General features: G+C 47.4%; 9 protein-coding genes across 9 annotated transcripts; 4 read left to right on the top strand and 5 right to left on the bottom strand.

The window, feature by feature from the left end:
• Window positions 1-530: 530 nt before the first annotated feature.
• Window positions 531-1,901, top strand: TRUGW13939_06415 (uncharacterized protein; the record flags this gene model as incomplete). Its single annotated transcript, XM_035489568.1, has 5 exons — window positions 531-648; window positions 797-1,509; window positions 1,569-1,658; window positions 1,712-1,831; window positions 1,881-1,901. 5 exons carry the CDS (start codon window positions 531-533, stop codon window positions 1,899-1,901), a joined length of 1,062 nt encoding a protein of 353 aa, XP_035345461.1.
• A 3,161-nt stretch (window positions 1,902-5,062) lies between these two features.
• Window positions 5,063-5,668, bottom strand: TRUGW13939_06416 (uncharacterized protein; the record flags this gene model as incomplete). The annotated part of the gene is made up of 1 exon (XM_035489569.1): window positions 5,063-5,668. The coding sequence occupies one exon, from the start codon at window positions 5,666-5,668 to the stop codon at window positions 5,063-5,065; it is 606 nt and encodes a 201-aa protein (XP_035345462.1).
• A 633-nt stretch (window positions 5,669-6,301) lies between these two features.
• Window positions 6,302-6,898, bottom strand: TRUGW13939_06417 (uncharacterized protein; the record flags this gene model as incomplete). The annotated part of the gene is made up of 1 exon (XM_035489570.1): window positions 6,302-6,898. One exon carries the CDS (start codon window positions 6,896-6,898, stop codon window positions 6,302-6,304), a length of 597 nt encoding a protein of 198 aa, XP_035345463.1.
• A 1,626-nt stretch (window positions 6,899-8,524) lies between these two features.
• Window positions 8,525-9,501, top strand: TRUGW13939_06418 (uncharacterized protein; the record flags this gene model as incomplete). The annotated part of the gene is made up of 3 exons (XM_035489571.1): window positions 8,525-9,139; window positions 9,198-9,424; window positions 9,486-9,501. 3 exons carry the CDS (start codon window positions 8,525-8,527, stop codon window positions 9,499-9,501), a joined length of 858 nt encoding a protein of 285 aa, XP_035345464.1.
• Window positions 9,502-10,348: 847 nt separating this feature from the next.
• Window positions 10,349-11,504, bottom strand: TRUGW13939_06419 (uncharacterized protein; the record flags this gene model as incomplete). Its single annotated transcript, XM_035489572.1, has 7 exons — window positions 10,349-10,437; window positions 10,499-10,619; window positions 10,671-10,811; window positions 10,874-11,016; window positions 11,073-11,227; window positions 11,367-11,407; window positions 11,496-11,504. The coding sequence occupies 7 exons, from the start codon at window positions 11,502-11,504 to the stop codon at window positions 10,349-10,351; spliced, it is 699 nt and encodes a 232-aa protein (XP_035345465.1).
• Window positions 11,505-12,387: 883 nt separating this feature from the next.
• Window positions 12,388-13,294, bottom strand: TRUGW13939_06420 (uncharacterized protein; the record flags this gene model as incomplete). Its single annotated transcript, XM_035489573.1, has 4 exons — window positions 12,388-12,461; window positions 12,513-12,641; window positions 12,699-12,954; window positions 13,007-13,294. 4 exons carry the CDS (start codon window positions 13,292-13,294, stop codon window positions 12,388-12,390), a joined length of 747 nt encoding a protein of 248 aa, XP_035345466.1.
• Window positions 13,295-14,063: 769 nt separating this feature from the next.
• On the bottom strand, window positions 14,064-18,875 carry TRUGW13939_06421 (uncharacterized protein; the record flags this gene model as incomplete). Its single annotated transcript, XM_035489574.1, has 5 exons — window positions 14,064-16,576; window positions 17,042-17,353; window positions 17,942-18,326; window positions 18,379-18,635; window positions 18,695-18,875. The coding sequence occupies 5 exons, from the start codon at window positions 18,873-18,875 to the stop codon at window positions 14,064-14,066; spliced, it is 3,648 nt and encodes a 1,215-aa protein (XP_035345467.1).
• Window positions 18,876-20,574: 1,699 nt separating this feature from the next.
• On the top strand, window positions 20,575-23,314 carry TRUGW13939_06422 (uncharacterized protein; the record flags this gene model as incomplete). The annotated part of the gene is made up of 7 exons (XM_035489575.1): window positions 20,575-21,003; window positions 21,061-21,247; window positions 21,305-21,569; window positions 21,633-21,893; window positions 21,944-22,049; window positions 22,104-22,295; window positions 22,346-23,314. 7 exons carry the CDS (start codon window positions 20,575-20,577, stop codon window positions 23,312-23,314), a joined length of 2,409 nt encoding a protein of 802 aa, XP_035345468.1.
• A 708-nt stretch (window positions 23,315-24,022) lies between these two features.
• On the top strand, window positions 24,023-24,994 carry TRUGW13939_06423 (uncharacterized protein; the record flags this gene model as incomplete). Its single annotated transcript, XM_035489576.1, has 3 exons — window positions 24,023-24,375; window positions 24,443-24,617; window positions 24,692-24,994. 3 exons carry the CDS (start codon window positions 24,023-24,025, stop codon window positions 24,992-24,994), a joined length of 831 nt encoding a protein of 276 aa, XP_035345469.1.
• Between the last annotated feature and the right edge of the window lie 128 nt (window positions 24,995-25,122).

The following is a 25,122-nucleotide window of genomic DNA, read 5'->3' on the forward strand; positions in this document are numbered from 1 at the left end:
ATGGCCCCTGATTGCATTGCGCCCCAGAGTACTACTTAGTACTTGCTGTATTAACGTTGGCAGTTACTAACACGTCTCCTCTTTTCCTGCCCCCGAACCGCATCCCGCCCAGCTTGCACCAGCTGAAAAGCCTCGCTTTGCTTTTTTGTATACCTACATGCATGCAATGAGGGTTTTCTCGTAATTATTTATTTGCTAGTTCCTATAACAATCAATTGTACTTGTCCGAACACCCTGTCGAGTGGCCCAGAACCACCACCGTGGCAGCCCGGCCCCCTCATTGGCCAGCCCCTGCTCACTAAGCAGAATCCTGATCACTCGGTCGCTTCCGCAGGCCCAAACTCCACCGTTCTCCTCACCCTTCCACTCCTCCAACCGCCTCCTGTGCTCTGCTCTGCCTGCCTCTGCTTCTGTTTCGACCTCGACGACTTTCGTTCTCCCCAATCGCCGCTTCGCTCTCGAGCAATTGGCTTTTCCTTTCCCCCCCGGGTTGACGCTTCACGGTACACGCTCTCTACCTTGAATAAGCCATGGCGGCCGATATGAGCGGCGAGCAGATGCAGGCCAAAATCACCGCGGCCAGACGCGAGGCCGAGGGCTTGAAGGACAAAATCAAGCGCAGGAAAGATGAGCTCGCTGACACAACCCGTAAGGCCTCCTGATGTGATGATGCCCGTGGCGAGCCTCGTCGCTGTTGTCGCCTTCCCTCTCCTGAATCGACAAACCCGTCGCGGCGCTGTGTCCCGGCCCCAGCCTTGTGGTAGAGAAAAAGCTAACGTGATTTTTTCCCCAATAGTACAGCAAGTGGCTGTGAATAATACCGACGCTCTTCCCCGCATTGGTATGCGCCCGCGACGCACATTAAAAGGCCATTTGGCCAAGATCTACGCCATGCACTGGTCGACCGACCGCCGACATCTCGTTTCGGCTTCGCAAGACGGAAAGCTCATCATCTGGGATGCCTACACCACCAACAAAGTCCACGCGATCCCCCTGCGTTCGTCGTGGGTCATGACCTGCGCATACGCCCCCAGCGGTAACTACGTTGCTTGCGGTGGTCTCGACAACATTTGTTCCATTTATAACCTCTCTGCCCGAGAAGGTCCTACTCGCGTGGCGCGCGAACTCTCTGGGCATTCGGGTTATCTTTCTTGCTGCCGATTTATTAACGACCGTCGCATCATCACTTCGTCCGGAGATATGACCTGTATGCTCTGGGACATCGAGTCCGGTTCCAAGGTGACCGAGTTTGCCGACCACCTCGGCGACGTCATGTCCATTAGCATCAACCCGACCAACCAGAACGTCTTTGTGTCTGGTGCCTGCGATGCATTTGCCAAGCTTTGGGATATCCGTACTGGCAAGGCCGTGCAGACGTTTGCCGGCCACGAGTCCGACATTAACGCCATCCAATTCTTCCCCGACGGCAACGCCTTTGGTACCGGCTCAGACGATACCTCGTGTCGCTTATTCGATATTCGCGCTGACCGCGAACTGAACACTTACCAGGTATTTTCTCATCTCGTCCAATTCGTCAATTGTGCGATGCTAACCAGCTTATCAAATAGAGCGACCAAGTTCTCTGTGGAATCACCTCGGTCGCATTCTCCGTTTCTGGACGACTCTTGTTTGCAGGTTACGACGACTTTGAATGCAAGGTATGAACTGCCTCTAGAAATCTTGGCTGCAACCTTTTCGCTAACTATTCCAGGTTTGGGACGTTCTTCGTGGTGACAAGGTCGGATCTTTGAGCGGTCACGAAAACCGGGTCAGCTGCCTGGGTGTCAGTAATGACGGTATCAGTTTGTGTACTGGCTCATGGGATTCTTTGGTACGTATCGCAATCACTTTTATTTGAAACAATGCTGATACTCTCACAGCTCAAGGTCTGGGCCTGGTAATTCCAGCTCATTTTCATACCCTGTTATCGATAGCCGTGACATTGAACAAAAGCAATATTCCTGCGATTTGTACGATACCGTTTCCTTGACCTCGACATGCTATTCTCTACCGCTTACGCCGCCACTCAGCCTTTACAAAAACAAGGCTTACCAAACTCGTATTTTCGATTATGATATGAGAAGATCGTTGCGATTTGATCTATAGTGGATAATAATCATGGAGCTTTCGACTCGCTTCTCCGTTCCAAGCGGCCAACTTTCGTTTTTCTTGGTCGAATTTTTCCTTATGCGCCTTTTTACCTGCAACGACATTTCCCTCCCGCACTTTTAACTAATGCTATGCATTTCATCTTCTGCTTCATCTTGCACCCTTTGGAGTGGGAAAGGGAATGTTGGTCTTGGTCCGGCTATGATGTTATTGTCTGTACGTCCTGTGTTTGTGTCGATTTAAAGCTCTCACGGCATTTCCGTTTTCCACTTTTCCACCCTTTTTTTTACTTCGTCAGCGTCAGCTTCAGCCGTCCGCCTTGGGGTTGCACATACTACGACTTTTTTTTACACTTCTCACTTTACATGTCTGCTCTATACATACAGTCTGTCCGAGGAACTCGTATAGTCAGTGCAAGAGCTATTTCTTATATTTTGGATACTCTTTTTTTCAAATCTTCCGATTGAGAGACAACGCAACGCTTGGTTGAAGGGGAGACAGCGCAGGTTTATTTGAGCTGCCGGCTGAAAATTTCTTTTCGTTTTATATCCTTGATTTGTCTTTTTTTCTTTCTTTTTGTTCAACTTTTTTTTTCTCTTTTTTTTAGATACAACGGCGAATTCTATTTTTTGTATGTGTATGTGTAACTGTTGCAATAAAAAAACAAAAGAAAATTAAATTAAATTAAAAGAACTGTCACGAGATATTCATTTTTCTAAATCGGCTTGATGCGACTGACCACTGGAGTAAATAAAGAGGTATTTTAATTTCGCTTAATTTAGATTTGTTGGCAAACTTTATGTTATCATCCCTTGCGTCGTCAATGTTCTTTTCAATCCCTGTCTGTCAAGACTGTCATTCACATGTCACACATGACTTGCTGCAGCTTGCAGATGCAAGTTAAACGCTTTTGATAAAGTAAGGGTTGTGCCCGTTTTTTTTTTTTTTTTTTTAAAGTTGGCCAGTGATGTCAACTAGTGTGTGACCATGTGTCAGGTTGGATGGATGTACATCAATTGATGTAGCGAACAAGTACAGTAATGAGGGCTATAATTGAAATTGTTCTCTAATACAACTAAAATCATTATATGTAAGTTGCTAAGCGTCCAACAAGCAGATATTTAACATTGAAATTTGATTTCGTGAAATGTACAACATCTATGCTAAATATATGTACTTTCTTACTTGTAGAATTGAAAGAGAGAAAAAAACAGAATGCTATGAGATTCATAAACCACCTTCAAATATTGCGTTAGCCATCGCTAACCTACCAAGAAACCTAAGCATCTAGATTAAGAGTCCCAAGCAAGTCATACTCAAACCACCCGCCCATACTTCGACTAAGACATGAGAGATAGCTACGTATTCGTCTATCTGGGGTGGCAAATTCCTCGTGTAGAATTGCCCTGGGAGACGACAAAAGTCGAGGGTTTATTTGAAGGCGCAAGGGCTAGTTTCGGAGGCGGATCATAAGTATTGATATATTGACCAGTACGAACTTAGATTATCTCGGGATTTGCAACGTACATAGCTTTTGAATGAGCCCAAAGCTACAGACAACAAAGGACTGGTGCCGACATGACTCAGTATGAATTCTTTGGTTGAGCACATGTACGCCCCCACACCCTCTCCAGCTCTGACTTAAAAAAAATAAAAAAATAAAATAAAACTGTCAGGATTCATACTCCAGGATCAGCACTTCAAAAATGTTGTTTTAGTTACGACCGAGATCATAAATTCCATGCATGGCGACAACATTTTTGCTGAATGGTTGATATATTCTGTAGGAATAGGCGATGTTGTATATAATTATCTGCTGCACAGTACGATGGATTAGGGCCAAGTGCGTGGTGTTCTCTACTAAATATACCAGCCTTGGTATATGCACATACCCCATTCCTCGCTTAGGTCAGTTGCGCTTTTTCTGTAATGTTCCCGACGGTCCGGGGCCGTTGGTCTTTTAAATGGTGCAGCTTTCCAACCGGAAACTCTCTTTCCATATGAGGTACTCCTGTGTTAAATGCGGCATTGGGTCTATGATAGTTGAGGAGGAATTGTACATTGTCAATAATAGTAGTTATAATCAGTTGCAGTATCCTTCAAGTCATCCATATCGGAATAGAGATACGAATCAGCAAACTCTTCAGACGGCGGCAGAAAAAGGTCATCCAACCCAATGCTAAGAGGATCATGATTGGTAACTCAAGTGCCCTCCCAGCCCGCATCGTGGGAATACTACCTGGTATGTCTTTGTTGGGACCCGTTGAGCCATAACTCATTTCTCAAAGGCCTGCCCTGCCAGTTGCCCGGACATTTTGACTCTCCGACTTGTCTCTTGCAAGTCGCATATTGTGAGTATTTAGAATGAAACCTTATTGTTCATGTAGTAATGCTGTAAATTTGAAATTTTAACCTTTTCTCACATGTTTATAGTTGTATATTATTATATCTCCCTTTAATATTAATTGATAGAGACGAGCTGTATTACTATTAATCTCGCATTAGGGTACACCCTTCTCGTGCCTGATTTATTTATTACCCAAATCAAACATTTGAACACGAAATATGATGCTCTACAAGATGATGATAAGTATTATGTTATATTTGCGACATATATTGGGTAGATAATAATTAATTGTAGAAAAAAGCCTCTGACCTGGAATTCAGAGATATCGAGTATCTATGATGCCAGGAATCTGCCCCTAAAACTAACCCTGCATATCGTACGCTTTAGAGCAAAAGCTCCAGACCAAAAGCTCCAGACCAAAAGCAAAGAGACAGAGAGAGAAGAAATTGATAAGAATGATCGTCTCATTTATTCATGTGAAGTGCACAAGTGGTTCCCACCGGGGCCTCGCCCCCTTGACTTAGAAAGAGTATCCAATCGCCAAAAGAAAGCCGCTTAGGATGCCTAATGGTGCCGATCCATTTTTTTTGACTATTCATATGCAAATTATAATTCCCCCAGCAAACATTTAGAGCTGTTTCCACTAAGGCTGGAACCACACATCCAGTAGCCGTAAGTCAACGTCAGTTCCTTACAGAACCAATACAACACTGTTGTAGTGCTCCCTCTAATGTGGCGTATAGCTTGATCTGGGTCTTTTACACGCTTCCAATTGGGGTGTGACCGGATAGAGCAACGCATGTCCAGAGCGGTGAGTATATTTGCTGCAAGGTGTATATCTTGGTAGATTTTCGAGCTTAAGAGCATGTCAATTTTTGCACCAATGTCGAGAAGGTGGCTGGTGCCGTGCTCTGGGTCGTATAGCATGTACATTTCAGCAAAGGTTTTTTCTCGAGAGGCGACAAAGTCAGGGTTTTTGTCTTGGGTCTGGTCACGTAAAGTCTTGAAAGTATCCCAAAATATTTTGAAGCTGCCCAGTTGAGGCTCATTTGGATCACGCGGCTCATCTGGCTCATATAGCTCAGCTGGCCGATATGGCTGATATGACTGGGTTGGCTCAGCTGGCACAGCTGGAAGAGTTGGTTCTTTCTGCTCCTGCTTTTTCTGCTCCTTCTCCTTTTTCGATCTACTCTTTTTGGATTGTCCCCCCATTTTTATTGTGATTGAACGATGAACCTGTAAAGTAAAAGAAGGTTGAAAGTAGTTTGTAAAAGGTGGAAGATGGGCAGGAGGAATATAACAGCCAGGACGTTTAAGTACTACATATATGGCTCAAGCTGAAGTGACATCAAGCTGAAGTGACCGAGCAAAAGTTACACTTATGACTACATTGGATGTATGTGTCACCATATGCATGGCATATTTGAGGCCCTCAGGAATCAAAGTCTATTAAGTAACAAAGAATGCTGAATGAAAGAACGCACTTGAAAATATTTATTATTCATTGTCCTAGGTGCCGCTATGTAGTTTTCCTTTATGATAATCATGTCAACTGGTGGTCATGAGCCGGCCATGCACTTACAGCCTTAACAATGTGATTGAGATTACCTAGTCTACTAGTACCGTGTATTCAAGCTATCGCACAAGAAATATGATGCTATAAGATGTTTTTCTTGGATACTACAGGATTATGTTATATGTGTATTCATGGTAAAAACCATTAATTATAGAAGGATATGTAGACCAAAACTTTTGAGCATTTTGAGATGACTCTAACCCAAATTCTATTTAAACTCCAGAAAAAAGCACCCGCCAGAAAATAAAATGCAAAATAATGAATAAAAATCAAAGAAACCCCTCACCAATAGTGTCAAAATCAACGTCCGGGTCGAATTTTCTTGTGAAAATGACCCAATCGTCAAAAGATGGCCGCTCCCTGGTTTGCCAGTCACTCCCTGCGTGTTGTGCAAAAAACAATTCCCACTTTGCCATCAATTCGAGGTGATGTTCTGGAATCGAACCACTATCGGTCAATAGATTGTCGTCAAGGAGTTGTGTGAACAACGTCTCGGTAAAGTCTAGAATTTGCTGAATCGAGTTATCCGGCTTATCGTCAAACCCTTTCCACCAGGGGTGTGATAGGACAGAGCAACGAATATCTAGGGCCTCGATAAGAGTTTCGACAGCGTTCTTTTCTGCTTCTTTTTCCGAGTGTAAGAGCTTGTCGATCTTCTCGCCAATCTCCTGAAAACGGACGCCGCAGGAGTGTGAGATGCCAAAGCACATCACAACGATTCCAGAGAGGATATGACAGGCTTCTTCGCCATTGCCTTGCTCCCACAGATCACGTTCATTCTTCCAAAATAGTTTGAAGTTGCCTATTTCAGGGCGTTGAGGTGTATCGGCTGGGGTAGGCTCCTCTGGCTGTTGTTGTGAAGACATTTTGAACTGCTGTGTTGAGATTGAAGAATGACAGGAGTTTGTAAAGCAAAAGGAAGATTGCAGGAAGGTTGGAGATGGTGGATGTGGAATGAGAATAGGATGTTTAAATACTAGGTATGACTGGTTATATCCATGACTGGTTATATCCATGACTGATTATGTCCATGACTGACTACATCCATGACTGACTACATTCATGACCGACTACATTCATGACCGACTGCATGTATATTCATGACTCACTAGATTGGGCCGATCTCGCCACATAAATTGATGTTGAGCGTCAATTTCTATTAGACGACAGAGAATGGTATATGAAAAGAGTAATTATTCAATTTTCCAGGCGGCTCTTTCGTTTTATAATGATAATGATCAGCTATGCTTTCAGATAACATGTACTAAGCATTTTCTACATCTATCTTATCCGTATTCAGCAATAGGGCCTACCCCACCATCCAAGGGGACTAGATCATATCGCCCCGGCCTTGCTAGTGTAGACCAGGGGTACAAAGATGATGGCGCATAGTCACTATTCATGATGCACTAATGTTAGTTTAGATAGTGGATACGCTCAGGTGTGTTGTCTAGACTCCAAACTACACCCCCAAAGATGTACGTACGGACGATGGAACTCCGTATGCCCGTGCATACGAGATAACGAGTTTGGCCCCTGTAGGCAACGGGCAAGTACATGTACATGTACATGTATAGAGTGCTGTTCCAACAACAAACGGAGGATTAAAAAAAAAAAAACACATACACAAAAAAAAAAAAGAGGTTCTTTCTGGAAGAGAGCCAAGACGCTAGAATGTTCGCTGGGCGTTCTACGGGGCAAAAGGAGAGACGGGGCGGCCAATCACTTGGATCGGCGCACCTGAAACAGGCTAAAAGGGGCCCCACCTGTGCGTCAGGGTTTGAAACCGACGCAGGGGTAAGGGTCATCGGGCTTGCTGTCTCAGCAGGATCCCTCGTGGCACGATCGGGGCTATCGTGACTCGTGAGAGTCAGGGGTCGACGTCAGGATCGATCTGGACTCTGGCGGCCTGACTGTTTCGCAGGGTTTGCTTGCGCGATGTCTTAGATATGAGTCGATATAGCGTAGACTATAGCGATACAGAGCACAGTTCCAGCCTCCAACTTCCGAGACGCATTCTGGATCCAGACGAGTACGGGGTAATCAAACGAAACAGTGCTGCCTCGTGTCTGGCTTTGTGTGCAGCGCGTTGGCGTCCCCCAAGCGGTCATGATTTGCCTAAACTAGACCAGAGATGGCAGTAGTCGACTGGACAAAAACGAGGAAAACCTAAAATAAAGGAAAAAAACTAAGAATGACGAGAGGCTTAGCAGCGACTAAGGGCCAGACTACGTGTTTAGTTGCGAACTGCTCTGAAACATCCCGGTCCGCGATCGCAGCCTCGGCTTCCTATAGGCCTGTCGGCTGCTTGGCCAGTTGGGAAAGCCTCGTGACATTTTTTTTTTCCCTCCCTCTGCCCTTTTTCGCCTGCCGCGCGACAAGTCTCACCACCACGTCTAAGTTCTCACCCCATTCTCGGTCCTTGTTTATTTATACACCCTCTTCCCCGCCACTGCCCTTTTCTTTCTCTCTCTCTCTTCTTTCTCTCCAATATGTCCGCTGCGCAGGAAGAATTCGACCGCCTCGTCCAGGCCAACAAAGACTCTTCTCGTAGTCATCCTGAAGATCGTCACCACCAGTCCGACAACGACTCCTCCCACTCTGACAATCGCAAAGACGAGTACGAACTATCCGACGCCGACTCTGACTACGCCGACCACGAAGACAGCAAGAAATCCAGCAGCAAAATGGTTTCGCGTACGGGTGCCTACACTGTCCCCTCGACCGTGTTCGAGGCCAACACCGGTCCCAAGGGCGTCATCGCCGATGCACAATCGTTTGAGCGCGCGCGCAAACGCTCCTTTCGCCGTACCCTCCTCAGTGTCGCCGGTCTGGACTCGCATTCGAGAAACAACCTCAAGGACTCGCAGTCGCGCATGCAAAAGGGCGGCAGCAGCAGTCCGCCCAGCGGGGATGAGGAGGACGAGTTCATGCGTCGCTGGCGCGAGTCGCGCTTGCAGGAACTGCAAGACCGAAACCAGCGCAGACCAAGCCCGAGCAAGCGTGTGTATGGCACTGTTGTCGATGTCGATGCCGAGGGTTATTTGAATGCGATTGAGCGGGTTTCGTCCGAGACTGTCGTTGTCGTGTGCATTTATGATGATGAGGTATTTCCCTTCTCCCCTCTCTCCATATTCCTTTTTATATCTTTGCTAATAAATACAGTCTGCCGTCAGCGCCCAAGTCGAAGACGCTCTCGAAGCCCTTGCCCGCACACAAATCACAACCCGCTTCATCAAGCTGCACCACGAAATCGCCGAGATGAGTCACATCGACGCCCCCGCGCTGCTGGCCTACAAGGCTGGCGAGGTGCTCGCCACCATTGTCGATATTCCGCAGCACATTCGCGACACGGAAATCACCTCGACAGGGATTGAAAACCTGCTCAAACAGTACGTCTCCTTTTTTTTTTTTTTTTTGTTGCTACGAGTTTCCATCACTAACATTTCCTAGAAACCGTGTCCTCTAGATCCTCTAGGCATGTCGACTATACTTAATACCAACCAACCACCCAGCATTATACCTTATACCCCGGTTGCCAGAGTCGAAATCACACAAAAAGTACCCAATTTTATTCTTAATCCTGTGTTGACGATTCATCAATGGCCGGTCCGTTGAATCAGTCCACCATTCAATTCTTTTTGCAGATACATTGATTTCATTTCGTACTTTGTTTTTCTTTTTGTTTTTTCTTTTCTTTTTTCAATCAGCATGGGCGGGAAAACGATGATCATGACAGGACGGTGTTTTTCTTCTTCTCTAGATTGGTGTGTCATCTGTCTGCCCTCTTTTTTTGGTTTCGCTTGAAGATATCCCTCTCTCTCCCGCATTTTGTTTTATTTTTCCTTTTCATAGGGAGTAGTAGATGTATTAGGACATAATTATATATATTATTTGACTTTTACGTATTATTTTTTTGGCTGAAAAAAAAAATTCAATGAACATCTTCTCATTATTGAACGCATCATCAAACCCATATTGCTGAGTCCTTGGTAATAGCACTTCATAATGAACGCCTTTTGAAGTAAAAAAAAGCAAAAGCAAAAGCAGAAGCAAACACCGGTTCACTATTCAAGTGTAGAAGAACTTGATATCAACAGATCCATCTGTATGTAAGTAACTAAGCAAGTCTTCAAAAAAAAAAAAAGGAATTAGAGACTTGTTAGTGACTCATTGAGATATCAAGAGTAGATAATTAAAAAAAGAAAAGGTTTCCTGGACATCATCATAATTGGAAGGGCTTTTTTCTCTCTCTTTTTGTTCATTTGTTGCTACTTTGCATGTTCCAGAGTCGGACATGTTTATGGAAGAAAGATTTATGCAGCGCCTTTCTGTTGAACAAAATCCCATAGCATCTTGATGAGTGTATCTGGAAGGGTGTACAGATCGACGTGGAATTCGCCCTCTGCAGAAAATTTAGCAATTAGCATTTGAGTTTACTGAAAGTAGGGGAAAGGGGGGCTTACGTTCGACATCGTTGACTGTGTAGGAATCGGCCGATTTGTTATCGTGCACCATCTGAACGACTTGCAGCAAATCGTCTTCGTTGAGTTTCTGCAGACCGTCGGCCAGCTTGTCCATGTCGACCTGCAAAAACGGATTAGCTTTTTGTGGAGAGTGAGGAGCTAGAAAACATACATTTCTTTCAGTCTTCTTCTTCTTCTTCGCGCTCTCTTCGCCCGTGGCGCCGCGCTTGGCCTTTGTGCCGTTCTCATCTCCGGGAACAGAGCCTGACTCTCGCAACTTTTCGACAAGGGCATGCTTGGGGTTTTTGAAGTTCTACCCATTACTCAATTAGAAGACTCGAAAGAAAAGTGTCAACAATTGAGAGGGAACCATACAATGACGTGTTTCGACTCATACCGATTCTGCTGAAAGTTGAGGTCGTGTGTGATGGTATGCTCCTTGTCTGCATACAGTCCGATTTGCATATCAAACTCGCCCCATCCTTCTTCCTGGATACGGAACGGCGGATTCCTCACGGCTGTCAAAAAAAATTATATATTAGCTTCAATTCTACTTGCTGTCTTCTTGACATACTCTGATTCGCGCGTTCGCCAAAACTAGGGTGCAGTCGGTACACGACCTTGTCGAATAGACTGGCCGACACCTGCTCGCCATTTTCGTTCAAAATGTAAATCTCAATGGACCATGATCGGAGAGGAAAGCCTTCGACGCCAGAGTCCTTTCCCTGACTGTATGTACAGAACGCAATTCGATTAGCTGGGTCGAGTCCTGTCAAGTGCGCGGTTTGAGATGATCACGAGGGCGAAGAAAAAAACAAAAACAAAAAACGAGGTGAAGCGAAAGTGAGAGAGAATATATAGCACGTACATGACATTTTGTTCCGTCACCAGCTTGACTGTCCGCTTGACCTAAAAGTTTGGCGATGTGGTTAGCTCAAAACGGCTTCCAACAACAACACCGGATCCATCGTGCAAAGCTGGAAAGCAATCAACTCACATCAGGCATTTTGGCTAGGTTTCAAAGCAGAGTCTCCAAATAAAATATGTGGCTCTTATTTTCCCCCACTCTGTGTGTTGCGCGCCTAGCTTCTCTGAATCTCTTGTGTTTTGAACGGGCAACTCGCTTTCCCTGTTTGCCGTTTGGAACGCGCTCAGAGTTAAATCGCTCAAATGGGGAAAATAAAAAGAAGCGGCGCGTGATTGCAGTCAGACAGATGGGAAAATGAGACCGACGCAAAGCAAGAGACCTTGTTGTGCGGCGCAAGTCTGTTTTGAGCAATTGCAGGCGCGAATTTGGCGATGCGAGAGGTTCAAGAGAGGAGCGAATGAAGCTGGCCTGGGAATAGGTGGGGTCGGTTCCGATGACGCTGGTTGGCCCGCGCCCACCAGAGCCTGCGTTGCTCTACTTTTTATATATATATATTTTATTTTAGCTAAGTTATAGTGAGATTGATTGAGTGTTAAATAATTATGTGCATTCAGTAACTGGTATTCATTGATATCTTGGGGTTCATGATCTAACAATCTCTACCACAACTATCACAACGTTCTTATCGACGACAAAAATTCCCGTCTCTCGCCGTCAAATCCGACTCGTAACCATTTGCCACGAATCAGTGCTCGCTCATGCCGATCCGGTCTCGAGTCGTGTGAACCAGAGTCTGTGTGTTATTGTGTATGTGTGTTTTTTTTTGACAAGGGGAACTGCATCGAGGGAAGTGGACAGAAGTCGGGGGAGGGGGGTTTCGTGCTTGGAAAGGGGGAATGGGGAGGGGAGGGGGAGTCACGAAAAGGAAAAAAAATCTCTCGGTAATAAATATTTCAGCCGGTATATAAGAGATTTGCTCGATTCGCGTTGTTGTGTAGAGGAAGTAGATGGCACCGGGTGTCTAGGCTTCTTGAGAGAATAGCTTCTCGTTCTCTTGCTGAGCCTTCTCGAAGGCGTCCTTGAAAAGGTTGGCGTCTGATAATATGGTTAGTAATAGTTTTTAACCTAGAATTCCGTAAAACTTACTCTCGCTGTTTGCAAAACGAATAGCCAGAGTCTGGGCCTCGGGCTCTCCTTCACTGACATCGGCAGCTGCGTTCCACACCCAGCTACGGTCACTGCCCACATTTGGCGACAGCTTCATATCAGGGACAACTATTTTGAGTTAGCCAACTATCCACCAAAAGAGAGAGAGAGAAAAAAAAAACATACTGTAGTGGTTGGCGCAGACCTTGAGGGTCTTGTCCCGACGCATGACGAGGCGGGTCTTTTGGTTCTCCTTGTGCTTCAAGAGGCGCACGTCGCCAGTTCCACGCTCCTTCCACTCGCGCGATTCACGGTCAAACTTGAACAGCTTGGCGCGCATCTTGAAGGTCTGCTCCTCCAACTCCTCGTTGGTCTTGGTGTCGATTTTCTCGGTCAGGTGGATGACGGGCTCAAAGTGCACCTCGGGAGACTCGACTTCTTCCTACAAGACATTAGACCTGCCCTCCAGATATTCAAAACAAAAAAAAGCTAACCTCTCCCTCTTCCTTCTTCGCCTTGGACGATCCAGACGGCTCGTCAGCGTCATCGGCCTCTTCCTTCTTCTCCTTCTTGGGCCCGCCGCCAAACATGGAAAACACGTTGTCGCTTGCCTTGGTGGCTGCGCCAGTAGCCGCATCAGCAACCTTTTCTGTGACCGACTTGTCCTCCTCTGCCTCAGTCTTTTCGACAGCTGGAGCTGTGGTGGTGGTGGTAGTAGTGGTGGTCTCTTCGGCCGCGGTGGTCGAGGCGGGGTCGGGTTTGGTCTCGGTGGCGTCAGACATGATGATGATTTGTTCTTGTCCGTTTTAAATTAGAGAGAGACAAGAGTTGAATATTATAAGAAAAAAACAATCCCTGGGACTGTTCAAAAAAACAACAAAAGACAAAAAAGCGTGGTTTGATATACGGAGGGAGGATGTTTTGTTGCAAGTGATGAAATTTTGTGAAAAGGAGATGTTTTTGTTTGTTCCCCGCCGTCGCTCGCTCGTTCGCCGCCCTAAGCAGCAGGCAAAAAAAAAAGTGGGCGGGGGCGCTTGACTTGGCCCTGGGTGTTTTTTTTTTTTTTTTCCCTTCCATGCTTTTAAACTTTGTTTCTGCCCCTCGCGTCTTGGATCTATTATTCCGAGCTTTACCACGTACTACGTACTGCTTACTACTGCATGACTACTACCTGTGCAGTGCTGCTACTAGTAAAGATAAATCTATGCATTCATCGTATACAACACTCGACAAGCAGTACGTCGTTCACATAATCATTACACATCCTGTTTGGGGGTCATACTTGGTTCTGTAGTCCAGTCCCATTTCTGACACCCACTACAAAAAGAAGAAAAGGAATTAGAAAATAATAACAACAAAAACAAAAAAGTAAAAGCGTAAAAACGATACAAAGTGGAGACACGCCTGCTGTCCATTCAGAAAACCTATCCTTAGCCATAGCCATTCATCCCTCATTAGAGCAAAGTAAACCACGACAAAACACAAACCACAAACAAGGGAAAAAAAAGAAATACCAAAGCCATTTCGCCACATACACCAACGAAATCAATTCTACTTGCGCCTATTATGTGCCTTGGCACACGTGCGTCTGCTGTTCTGCCCTACAAGCCTCTTCGCCAGCCTCTGAGCCCGGCTCAGGGAAGCCGTAGGCTTCATTTCCCGGAGGCGGTCATTGAGACATTCCATATTCTGTGGACGCGGATAAAGAGAAACAACAAGACTCTTGTACATCTCCCGGGCTTCCGTGGTCAGCACCCGGCTCTGTTGTTGTAGCCTGTCCACAGCCACCGAAGCTGCACCGAGTCGTTGCATGGCATTGCGCGCAACAACATTGCCGAGTTGCTTTGACCGGGCTATGATCGCATCCCCGCTTTCCCAGAGCCGTGTAGAGCCGCGACGGAAGGACTCATCTTGTCCAAGAGAATGCGACTTTTTGACCACATCGCCCACCCATACCTGGACATCCGTGGTAAACCGAGAGTAAATATCGGTAAGCCCAGTCTGGGCATGAACAAGATCCCGTCGAATCTGAGAGGACAGAGCTTGTGCAGCTCGCTTCCAATTCTCCATCTTCAACCATGGAGTACCAAAGTCCAGCTCTAAAGTGTGTAGCTTTGCACGCCGCGCCCTCATAGAAACGGTCAAGTTGACCAGTCCATAGGCGTCCTCGCGGTTGAGTCGAAGTGTGTACACTCCGTCAAATATTTTGGAAAGCTCAAAGGGAAGCGGTTCCCCATCACGTACCACGAAGGCATCGAACTTACTTTGCTTCGCCCCCAGAGGCAGCTTAATGACAACATGACAGTCCCCAACAATTTGAAACTGAAATTCATCTGCTGTGGAATCTGAAAGCAGACTTGACACTTCAGTAAGGTCCTTCGCCATTGAGATTGAGAGCGAGTCAATCCGGTGGGGGGTTTTCAATGCCACCGACGTCGTCCCCGTTAAACTCGTGGACGAGATAATTTCCGCAGTCATGGTTGTGGTTGGCGTAAGGCTACTCATATTAGATATGGCAGAACCAGGGAAGTACTGCACGCAAAGAAATGACAGAGTATAGCCTAGCCAGACAGCAAGAATGATACCTATAGCCGACACCGCAAGACGCAAGTAAAGCGCAAAGTCTTGAGCACGCCCCGCATAAGGGGAAAATATATTCATTGTCGGATACTTTTCGCTGTCGTAAAAGACCTTGGTAGTTTCAGGGGTCACGGGCGAGGGCGGTACGGGAATCATCGTTGGCTTCGGGTACAAAGCAGAAAGAGACGCGAGATGCCGGTTGAGTTGACTGGGAGTGATCGACTCGAACGTCTTGACGTCAATGGGATAGCGTCTCAAAAGGACCATGTCTCCTGTGAGGGGACGACGAGATTCTAGACGCATGTGTAGACTGTGATAATCAAGAGTGAAGAGGTGCTGGCCAGGCTTTTTCCAGAGCGGTTCCTCTGAGATGACCATAACCGGGATTCCGTGAGTCTTCATGAACGTGTGAGCCAGCGTCCATGTCCGAATAGCTGCTTCACTGTCACGATCAGAAACGAAGAAGACGGAAAGATCTGGCAGGCTCCAATCAGCCTCTGATTCAATCTGGTGCTCCGACCCAGTCCAGGAAGAAGTGCACGATGGTCGGTTCTTGAATTTCAATGTTATATTGTTGGGCTTGACAGAGGAAGCCGATACACACTCGTCAACGATCAGTTGAACATGGATAGGAAGAAGCTCAGCATAGTTTGGTGTAGCCCCAACTCCAAACGAAGTGGGGACAACATGATACCGCGAAGATTCTGTAGAGCTAGTCAGGCTACCGGTAGAGCTCGATACCAATACGTCACCAATCTTGTCAAGAATGATGTTTCGGAAGTCTGGGTTTCCGACGTAGAGAACCCGAAAGGGCTTGTCCAAGGCCAATCCCTCCTTCGTCATGGTTTGCTGGAGAGTGATGGCTAGGTCGCTGTGATGTAATGACTTTGGAATATTTGCCTTTATGGCCGCGGCCTCTTCCTTGCTGAGGATATGGACAAGGTGCTTCAGTTCAACCCGCTCCATTTCAGGCCACTGCTCAGGCTCAATAAACTCGATGGACTCGGATGTCTGCAGTAAACTGGCCTTGGGCGTGTCATCTACAGCATCGTCGTCATGAGTAAAAAATGGACGTGGTGGATCTGACAACACACTCTCTTTATCCCCATACTCCTCCTCTTCGTCGTCATCGTCCTCCTCCTCCTCCTCATCATCTTCTTCATCAACAAAGTTTTCCTCCTCGTCATCGTATGTTGTACCGTCAAGGCTGGCGACATCGTCGGGGCCGCTCTGACCGATTAGAGAGGCGTTGTCGGTTTGTTCGGATCGAGCGTCATCTTCAGAGTGCGTATCTGAGGTGCTGAGTGTTGCCCAGCTCTCGCTCAGAGAACTGGGTGGCCGTGCAGGTTGAGCGTCTCCACCTGGCATGGCTAGTCGAGACTGGGATAGCAGCTCTTCGACAGACTGGCCGATCGATGGGAAGGTTGGATATTGGAGTCTAGGGGCCGTATTGGAGTCGCTGGCACTGCTGTGCTCGGCTGACACTGGGCGAATAGCCATGATGTTAATACCGGACTCACTGGATCATGAGAGATTATGGAAGGTAGAGGAAGTAGACAAGGAGCGGGGTCTAATTTTAAAAACAACAGTGAGACAGAAGTAGAGATGATGGTAAGACGGAGAGTTTTGCGTTTGCAGGAAATCTTCGCCACGACACAAACAGACGGCGTTTCAAAAACTAAAAACGAGGACAGAAAGGGAGACTGTACATGTTTCCACTAACTTGCTTGTCTGCCTGGGATAAGCTAAGGAACCGGGCGTTGATGGAGGGGGCCCGGTATTCTGGCCGGGTGCCCAATGACGGTGTTAGAGGGTATGCTTGACCACGCGGGGCGGACGACCGTCTGAGGGCAAGGTGGACGCCGATCGGAGAACCAGGAAGTTGCAGCTGGTTTTTGTTTGTTTTTGGTTTCGATGAACCAAGTAGGGTCGTCTCGTTGTTGAGGCACCCAGAGTGAGGAAGACGTGGATGGTGCTGATGATGGGCGAGACAGAAAGTGATAGTGAAAGGAGGCGGCTGTTTACAATGATGACGGCGTGAGCTGGAGGACGTGGGCGGATGTATGCGGGGCACATGACGAGGTACAGGACGGACGACAGGCTGGCCAACGAGAGCGCACGGCCGAAGACGTGCCTTGATGATTGCGCTGCAGCTGCGACTTGCTTTATAGAGCTATTCTGGCCATATATTATCTTGAATTTAATTCCTAAACCAGCCACCTCACAGCCTATTTCCTCTAGAATCACAGCGACGGAGCTCTCTATCTAGTATCAGCAACGCTGCGATAACAAACGGCTCGACGGGTGCCTATCAGCCGCTAGTCCAGAAAAGGATTAGCGGCTGTCCTGAGACCCCCCACTTGCGAAGAGTCACAGGCATCACCTGAGCATCATCTACCGACACAGTAAGCACTGCACCTCTTCTCTAGATAATCAAACGACTACCTGGTCTTTTTATTAGAAAAAAAATACGTGGTCACCACCACCGGCGACAGATCGCAGCACAGGGGCATCTTTTATGTAAGCCGCGGAGTACTGGCCGACATTGCCGAAGTGGGTCTCGTTTAGAATGCGCTATCCTGTGTATGGACTAGCCCGGAACAATGGCGTGCTCCACTGCAGCCCGTCCATACTGTGTGCTATGAAGTATACGCCACAAGGAGAAAAAATGTTTCATTTTTGTTACCGTATCCAGGCAATTTTCTCAGAAATTCAGCTGTCCAATTTGTTTTATTTACTATGGCATTGGCTGTCTCCAGACTCGGCTCAAGTCTTGCTAGGTCAAGTAAAGCCAAACCATGCCATGTCCTGGGTTCCGGAAATAGGCACTGTATGTCCGACTCCAGTACCGTATATCCCCTGGAGGTCAGCCCCCCAATTCGTGGTCGTGTAATCTGCCTGGGGCTCATTGTTTTCGACCGTCTGGGGAGAGTCATAGTCGTACCCAAAAACGCCCGCCCACTGTTTACACGTCTCATTGTAGTTCTCCGGATAAAGAGTGGTGTCGATACTACCATGGTAGATTTGCATCTTGGGCCGCGACCCGTTGTATCCAGGATACATGTCTTCAGCAATTGTAGCCCAGGCCTGCGGTGTTGCAATGACTTGGCCCTGGGCACAACTGCTGTTCCACCCATCGACTTGGTTGGTGGACGAGACGAAGCAACCAGCTGGGACTCCAGAGTAGACGGTGGCTGCGGCGAACAGTTCAGGGTAGGTAGCCGCCATGACGTTCTGTGTAGACACAGTTAGATACCAGGGAATAATTCGACAGAGAGACGGTTACCGTCATCATTGCTCCAGAGCTAGAACCCGTCACAAAGACCTTGGATGCATCCGCATTATACTGTTCAATTGTCCAGGTGACCATGTTGGCAATCGAGTTGCTGTCACCTCCACCATCATGAGTCAGAGTAGCTTCCGAGCTCACATCCCAGCAGGTACCGCTGTATGGGCTGCTTGGGTAGATGGTAATGAAACCATATTCCTCTCCCAACTGGGCATAGGGGGAATTGGAATAGTACCCCTCTCCGGTTCCAGTACCTATAATTATTTTCATGATAAGCATGCCTGAGGCCTTCTTTTCAGATTGCGCTTCTCACAGTAGTGGATAGCCACGATGATTCCCGGGCTCGTTGCCAAATTCTGAGGCACATAGATGTAGAATCCAACACCAGCCGGGTTTGACCCAAAGTCAGTGACTTGAGATAGGGTCCCTGGTGTAACATCTGCTCTGGTCAGAGCAAAGCCTGCCGCGGCAAGTAGAATGGGAGTAATATGCATGGCTCAATGCCTTTTCGCAAAATCAATTTAGTTGTGTATTTCGCCTGCCAAACGATAGTCAGTCGCTGGCCCTTTTATAAATGGCCACCGGATATAATGCTTCATTTATAAGAAACATTAGCGGGGGAAGTGTTGCCCTGTTTCATGTAGTTTATCCGTTACAAGCGGTAAATCAGCTACGCTTCCCCGGATTTTGCCAGGGAGTGATTAAAAGCGGCTTATCTTGAAGACGCATCCGCGGAGTATCGCCGCTTTTTTAAAGGCCCAACCATCGCTTTTTACTCCACAGCCCAGGGGAAGTATCCCCCATCCGGTTAAATGCCATCGAAAGCTCCTATTTGAGGAAGATTTGATCACACGTGACCAACCAACACTTATCGACGATCAAACGGCCGGGCCGGCAGCGGCCTCGTAGGTCTCTAAGACTCTAACGCGACGCTTTGGTGTCATGTTTATTACACTAGCCCACACCATGGAGAGGGGTTCCGCTGGCCCGATGGCTATGAAGATGAAAGCAGCCTGAATTTGGCGAGACTCGCGCCTTGGTTGCAACTGTATGGAGTATGGAGTACACAGTAGGATGTATCTATTGATAGATAGTCGTGCTATTTCGAGTCGATTAGCAACCAACGGCAATGTTTCAAAGGAGCCACCAATAATTGCTCGGCAACGGCCAATTCAATCGCAACTTCGGTGATTCCACCGAATCAAACAGGTTCGGCTACGAGGGCCCGAGTGAAGCGAGGCATGCCGAGACGGCAGAAATTCGAGAAAGAGTGGGTGGGCGCTAAATTTAGCCTGAGGACACGTGCGTCATGAGTGAACCTGGAGGTCTGACTCTGAACTTTGAAGAAAGGGAATCGCATCGGCGTTGGCTCTAGAGTCTAGGCATGCGCCGGGCGTGTTAGCGGGCCCCGTAAGTCGGCTTGGTCGCCAGCGCGCAGAGCCCGGAGAAAAGCGAAAGCGTATGGTATGGCTGGCAAGCAGATACGAAGAGTCTGCAGGTGCCAGCTGGTGAACGGCATTTTTGAGAGACATCGCTGAGCTGAATATTAAATGAGGGTTGGGAGAAAAGACGAAGAGAAGAGGAGATGCAAACAACAGCACAAAAGGGGCAGGAGCCAACCCTGTCAGCCGCGTGGGAACTGGGAAGGCGCGCGCGCGATCCGAGTGGGCTTCAGCTGATCTCCTGTACAGCTCTCTCGCACACTCCTCCACTCTCAGCTCTCTCTCGCCCTCCATTCTTCGTCCTGGCTAGCTGGTAATTCGCTCAGCTCCAGTCGGCCATGGCATTACGGGATGTGAGAGGTCGTGCTGTTTTTCAGCCCTCATTTTTTTGGCCGAGTCTAGTCGAGGGACGGGCCTTCAAGGTGGGTATTGCCGGCGCATCCCAAGGACCTGGAGTCAATTGAGCTAATTTAGACTGCCATCAGTTAGTTCTACTGTTTGGGTTAAGGGATATTCGATTATTATTATTATCATATATTTACCTCGTCCTCTTCCCCACCAACTCGTGTCTCGTATCGCAACTTGATTCTCCTGCTGCAATCCTTCCCCGCATTGTTTTTCCAAATCGTAGGCAGGGTAAACAAACATCGCATAGCTCGAATCGCTCGCTCCAGGTACTTCGCAATTTTCAACAGTCGCTGTTCAGCGCGCCAGTGACAGAACGTGCGACAAGCGCAACATAATAACAACCATGGACTACGAAGATGAGCAGGACATGGCAGCATCGCGCTCGGGCAGCAGAACCCCTCGCAACCACAGACCCGTTCCAAAACAGGCGCCACAGCAGACTGTCAACCAATTCTGGGATCGCTTCAATACCAAATATCCCGGCAAGGTCTTTACTGTGCTTCCCGACAACCCATATGCTCGGAGCAAAGCCGCGCAAAAACCAAAGGGCGTTGTCCAGGGTTCCGCCGCCGTCAAATCATATGAGGAGGCCAGAAATGAATGCGAACTGGCCGTCCGTCGCATAGTCAAAGAGTGCGAGCACATCAATCAAAAGTACACCGATCCCCATTTTGATCTTGAATTCGACTTGAAGACCGGGAAAAGAAATTGCTTAGATGGGTTAAGAGGGCGCAATCAGGAAATGCTGCCGAGGGGCGTTAAAAGAGTGACAGTATGTTTGACTTGGTCCTATTCTTGTTCAAACAAGTAACTAACACGTCTACTTAAGGACATATTTGAAAACCCCCAATTTTTCATCAATGGCCCCACCCCAGGCGACGTTCGTCAAGGACGAGATGGGGATTGTTGGCTCATGGCGGCTCTGTGCACAATGGGCAACAAAGAAGATATTATCAATCGAATCTGCGTCGCCCAAGATGAAAAAGTCGGGGTATACGGCTTCGTATTTTACAGAGGTTAGTTTTTCTTATGAATGAAGTCCAAAAAACGGCGGTTGGCTAAGATCTTAAAAGACGGCGAATGGCAGCACTGCATAGTCGACGACAAGCTGTATCTTCGAGCTGCAGACTATGACGAGTCCATCGACGAACGTCCTGTTTGGGACGACATCAGTCGCAAGGATACCGAGGAGGAGTACCGCAAGGCCTGGCAGACAGGATCCCGAGCCCTGTATTTTGCGCAATGTTCGGATGATAATGAGACGTGGCTGCCGTTGCTGGAAAAGGCATATGCTAAGGCACATGGTGACTATTCTGCGATTGAAGGCGGATTCGTCGGGTACGTAAACGTAACTGCATTTTCAAATGTTTAAACACAAGCTTTTTGCTGACAGGTTCACAGGGAAGCACTTGAGGATTTGACGGGTGGGGTGACTTCCGAGATTCTGTCAACAAACATTCTCGACAAAGACAAGTTTTGGAGAGAAGAGTTGATGAATGTCAACAAGCAATTTCTCTTCGGGTGTGCTACAGGAATGTTTGCAAACTGGCTTGAGCCAAACTATCGAGGGCCACCAAGGGACCGAAAGGGTATCTCTGAGGGTCATTCCTATTCTATCATGGATGCCAAGGAGATCAATGGAGTCAGGCTACTCCGCGTAAGGTAATAACATTCATTATACCTCGTGAGCCTTCCAAAGCTGACTAGCGTAGAAACCCTTGGGGCAAAAAGGAGTGGAGCGGAGCGTGGAGCGATGGTTCCGAACAATGGAGTGTAGAGTGGATGAAGTTATTAGGACATAAGTTTGGGAACGACGGGGTAAGAATTGGAGCCACGGTTGCTTTCATTGGTCGGCCAACTAACCATCTATAGGTATTCTGGATTTCATATGACGACCTTCTCAAGAAGTACCAGCACTTTGACAGAACACGCTTGTTCGGTCCCGAATGGACAGTCACTCAACAGTGGACCAACCTCCATGTGCCGTGGTCGGCAGACTATCACAATACAAAGTTCGCCGTAGAGCTTACACAGAAAAGCCCTATTGTGGTAGTTCTATCTCAGGTCAGAAAAACTCAAAACATACAATCAAGCGCTATGCTGATAATTTCTAGCTCGACACTCGGTACTTCCGTGGCTTGGAGGGTGAATACGATTTCACTCTTCAGTTCCGGCTCGAAAAGGAAGGCGAGGAAGATTACATTGTTCGCAGCAGTACCACCTACATGATGTCTCGGTCTGTCAATACCGACATCACTTTGGATGCCGGACGGTACTCGATTTTGGTCAAAGTCACAGCTTACCGCCGCAAAGCCACCACTAACCCGGAAAATGTTGTTGAACAGCTCGCGTCATGCCGAAGGGAAAAGTTGGTTCAGATCGGCCTCTCGTACGACCTGGCCCATACCAAGGGGCTCGAAGTGGAAACAGACGAAGAAAAAATGCAACGAGAGGAGCGCGAAGAGCGACACCGGTTTGCTGAACGGACTAAATTGCGCGAACGAACTATTAAGAAACTACAACAGCAACATATTCGCGAGAAAAAGATTATGGCCAGAAAGGAGAGGATGATGGAACAGGATCGGCTGAGGCAAGCGGCAGCCGCTAGTTATCATGCAGAGCCCCTTGAAGAGGATGATAGCACCTATGGTGACATAAAAACACCAAATGGCAATGGCTATGTCAATGGGAATGGAAATAGCGTCTCTCAATCGACGAGGAAAGCTCGCGTGCCGAGTCGGCCGCCTAGACCTAGCCTCAACATGAGCTTTTCCAGGCACGGGAATCGCGACGTTGCAGAACTTCTTCAAGATTTCGAATTCGACTCTGACATCGATATGCCGCCTGAGGACTCTCCACGCGCCAGCAAACTACCGAGCCTCTCGGCCGAGTCGACATTTGGCGAAGGAGGCGAAGACCCATGGAATGCAGTATGTGTGGTCGGACTCAAGGTGTTCTCCAAGGACCCGCAATTGAAGCTGCAAGTCGTGAAACCCGAAGGTGGCAATGGTGAAGCTCCGTTGGACCGTGACGATCCCGCCATGTCGGCAACCTTGGAAAAGAGATCGTCCTGGCTCACATAGGCATATTATTGTAGATTACAACATATGTATTAATTTCTTGATGTACTATAGTTTAAGGTGGGATTTTTGTATAACTTTTTGAATAATTCCAGAGCGTTTTCATGTGCAAGATCTTCCCCGCATTCGTACAAAATTGTTTTATGGATAGACTAAATCTCACAGCGCGTTAACTAAGCCAATGCGACGGCGTCCCCCTTGAACATTAAAGCTCCAAGATCTGTAACAGCAAGCTTCTCTCGCCACGAAAAGCCATGAGCTATTACGTAGTACTGGAGATTCAAGAAGGGGCAACACGAGAGTGGAGATAACTAAGGTCCTGGTTGCGTATGTAGTTACCCCGCATTTCTCCAGTTCCCCCATCTAGTTCCTTGGATGAATGATGGCGATAGGCTGCAAATCTCAATAATTCGACCGCCGATCAACAAAAAAGCTCTCCGCAACTCGGTGGAATCGAAGCTCTACCTGTTATATTATTGTGTCCAATTATTGCAGTTATGCCCTCAATCAAGCATCAATGAATGGCTTAATGCCCCCCGGGGGACCGGAAAGACCCCCGCTCTACAGAAATGCAGTATAAATTAATCATACGCACTTTTGGGCATGTTTCTTTTGTTTTGAGAGAAAACTGAAAACTTCACTTGATAGAGCTCTGTTCCTTTCGTCATTTTATCACTTTCCGTCATTAGATTGTCATTTTTCAATATTACAATGGATCAAATCCATACCTCCGACCCCGAGAATAGCACACCGTTGTCCAAAGAAAGTACAAGCCTTTCCTCCCACAATGACAGATATCACCTGGAATACGGCCCTTTGGCGCATGTCAATACTGCGCAGACCATCTTGCCTCCCTTTGCCGGAGAATTGCAACCAGGTCTGTTTAGACCGCCAACAGACCGCAAATTCGCCAACCCGGTCCCATTAGGCCTCGGGGGTTTCGCCCTGACAACTTTTGTGGCTGGATTGATAAATCTCCAGGTTCGAGGGCTAACCGAGCCCAATATCGTCATTGGCGCTGCCTTTGCATATGGTGGTCTTGTCCAGCTATGCGCCGGGATGTGGTACGCAAATCTTATTTTACATGTACCCACCCCATGAATAATTGATCAATTCTGACAAATTATTTAGGGATATGGCCGCCGGAAACACATTTGGTGCTACTGCTCTGTCCTCTTATGGCGGATTTTGGATCGCCTTTGGTATAATTTTCACTCCGGGCGGATTCGATATTCAGTCTCAGCTGGTCGAAGCCAACAATGGGTCGACGGATATGTATTACAACTCAATTGGGTTATTTTTCATGGTAAATATCTATCTTACTTAATATAGTGTGTGTATGTGTGTGTGTGTGTACAAGTACTAAAACCTCAAAAACAGGGCTGGTTCATATTCACATTCCTCCTCACATTATGCACCGTCAAATCCACCGTGGTGTTTTTCAGCCTCTTTGTGGCGGTGGATTTCGCCTTCTTGCTGATTGGCATTGGCTATCTCAGCCGCGATGCTATGAATGCGCCTAATACTCCCGTGCTCAAAACTGCAGGTGTGTTTCAGCTCATCGCCGCGTTTCTGGCATGGTGGGTGATGCTGGCTGGTATTGCGGATAGCTCGAATAGTTTCTTCCTGATTCCGGTTTTCCATTTCCCTTGGTCGGAGAAAGGGAGGGCTTCACGGGGGTAGGAGAATAAGTATTTTTAAGATTTGAGAGTAGGTCTCGCCCTGTGGAGTATTTTGTTGAAGTTTCTATATATATATATGAAGGATATAGAAATATAGCAGGTTAGAGATAAATTTTGATAAGACAGGTT

This window comes from Talaromyces rugulosus, chromosome III (assembly GCF_013368755.1).
Source record: "Talaromyces rugulosus chromosome III, complete sequence".
NCBI classification, from domain to species: Eukaryota; Fungi; Ascomycota; class Eurotiomycetes; order Eurotiales; family Trichocomaceae; genus Talaromyces; species Talaromyces rugulosus.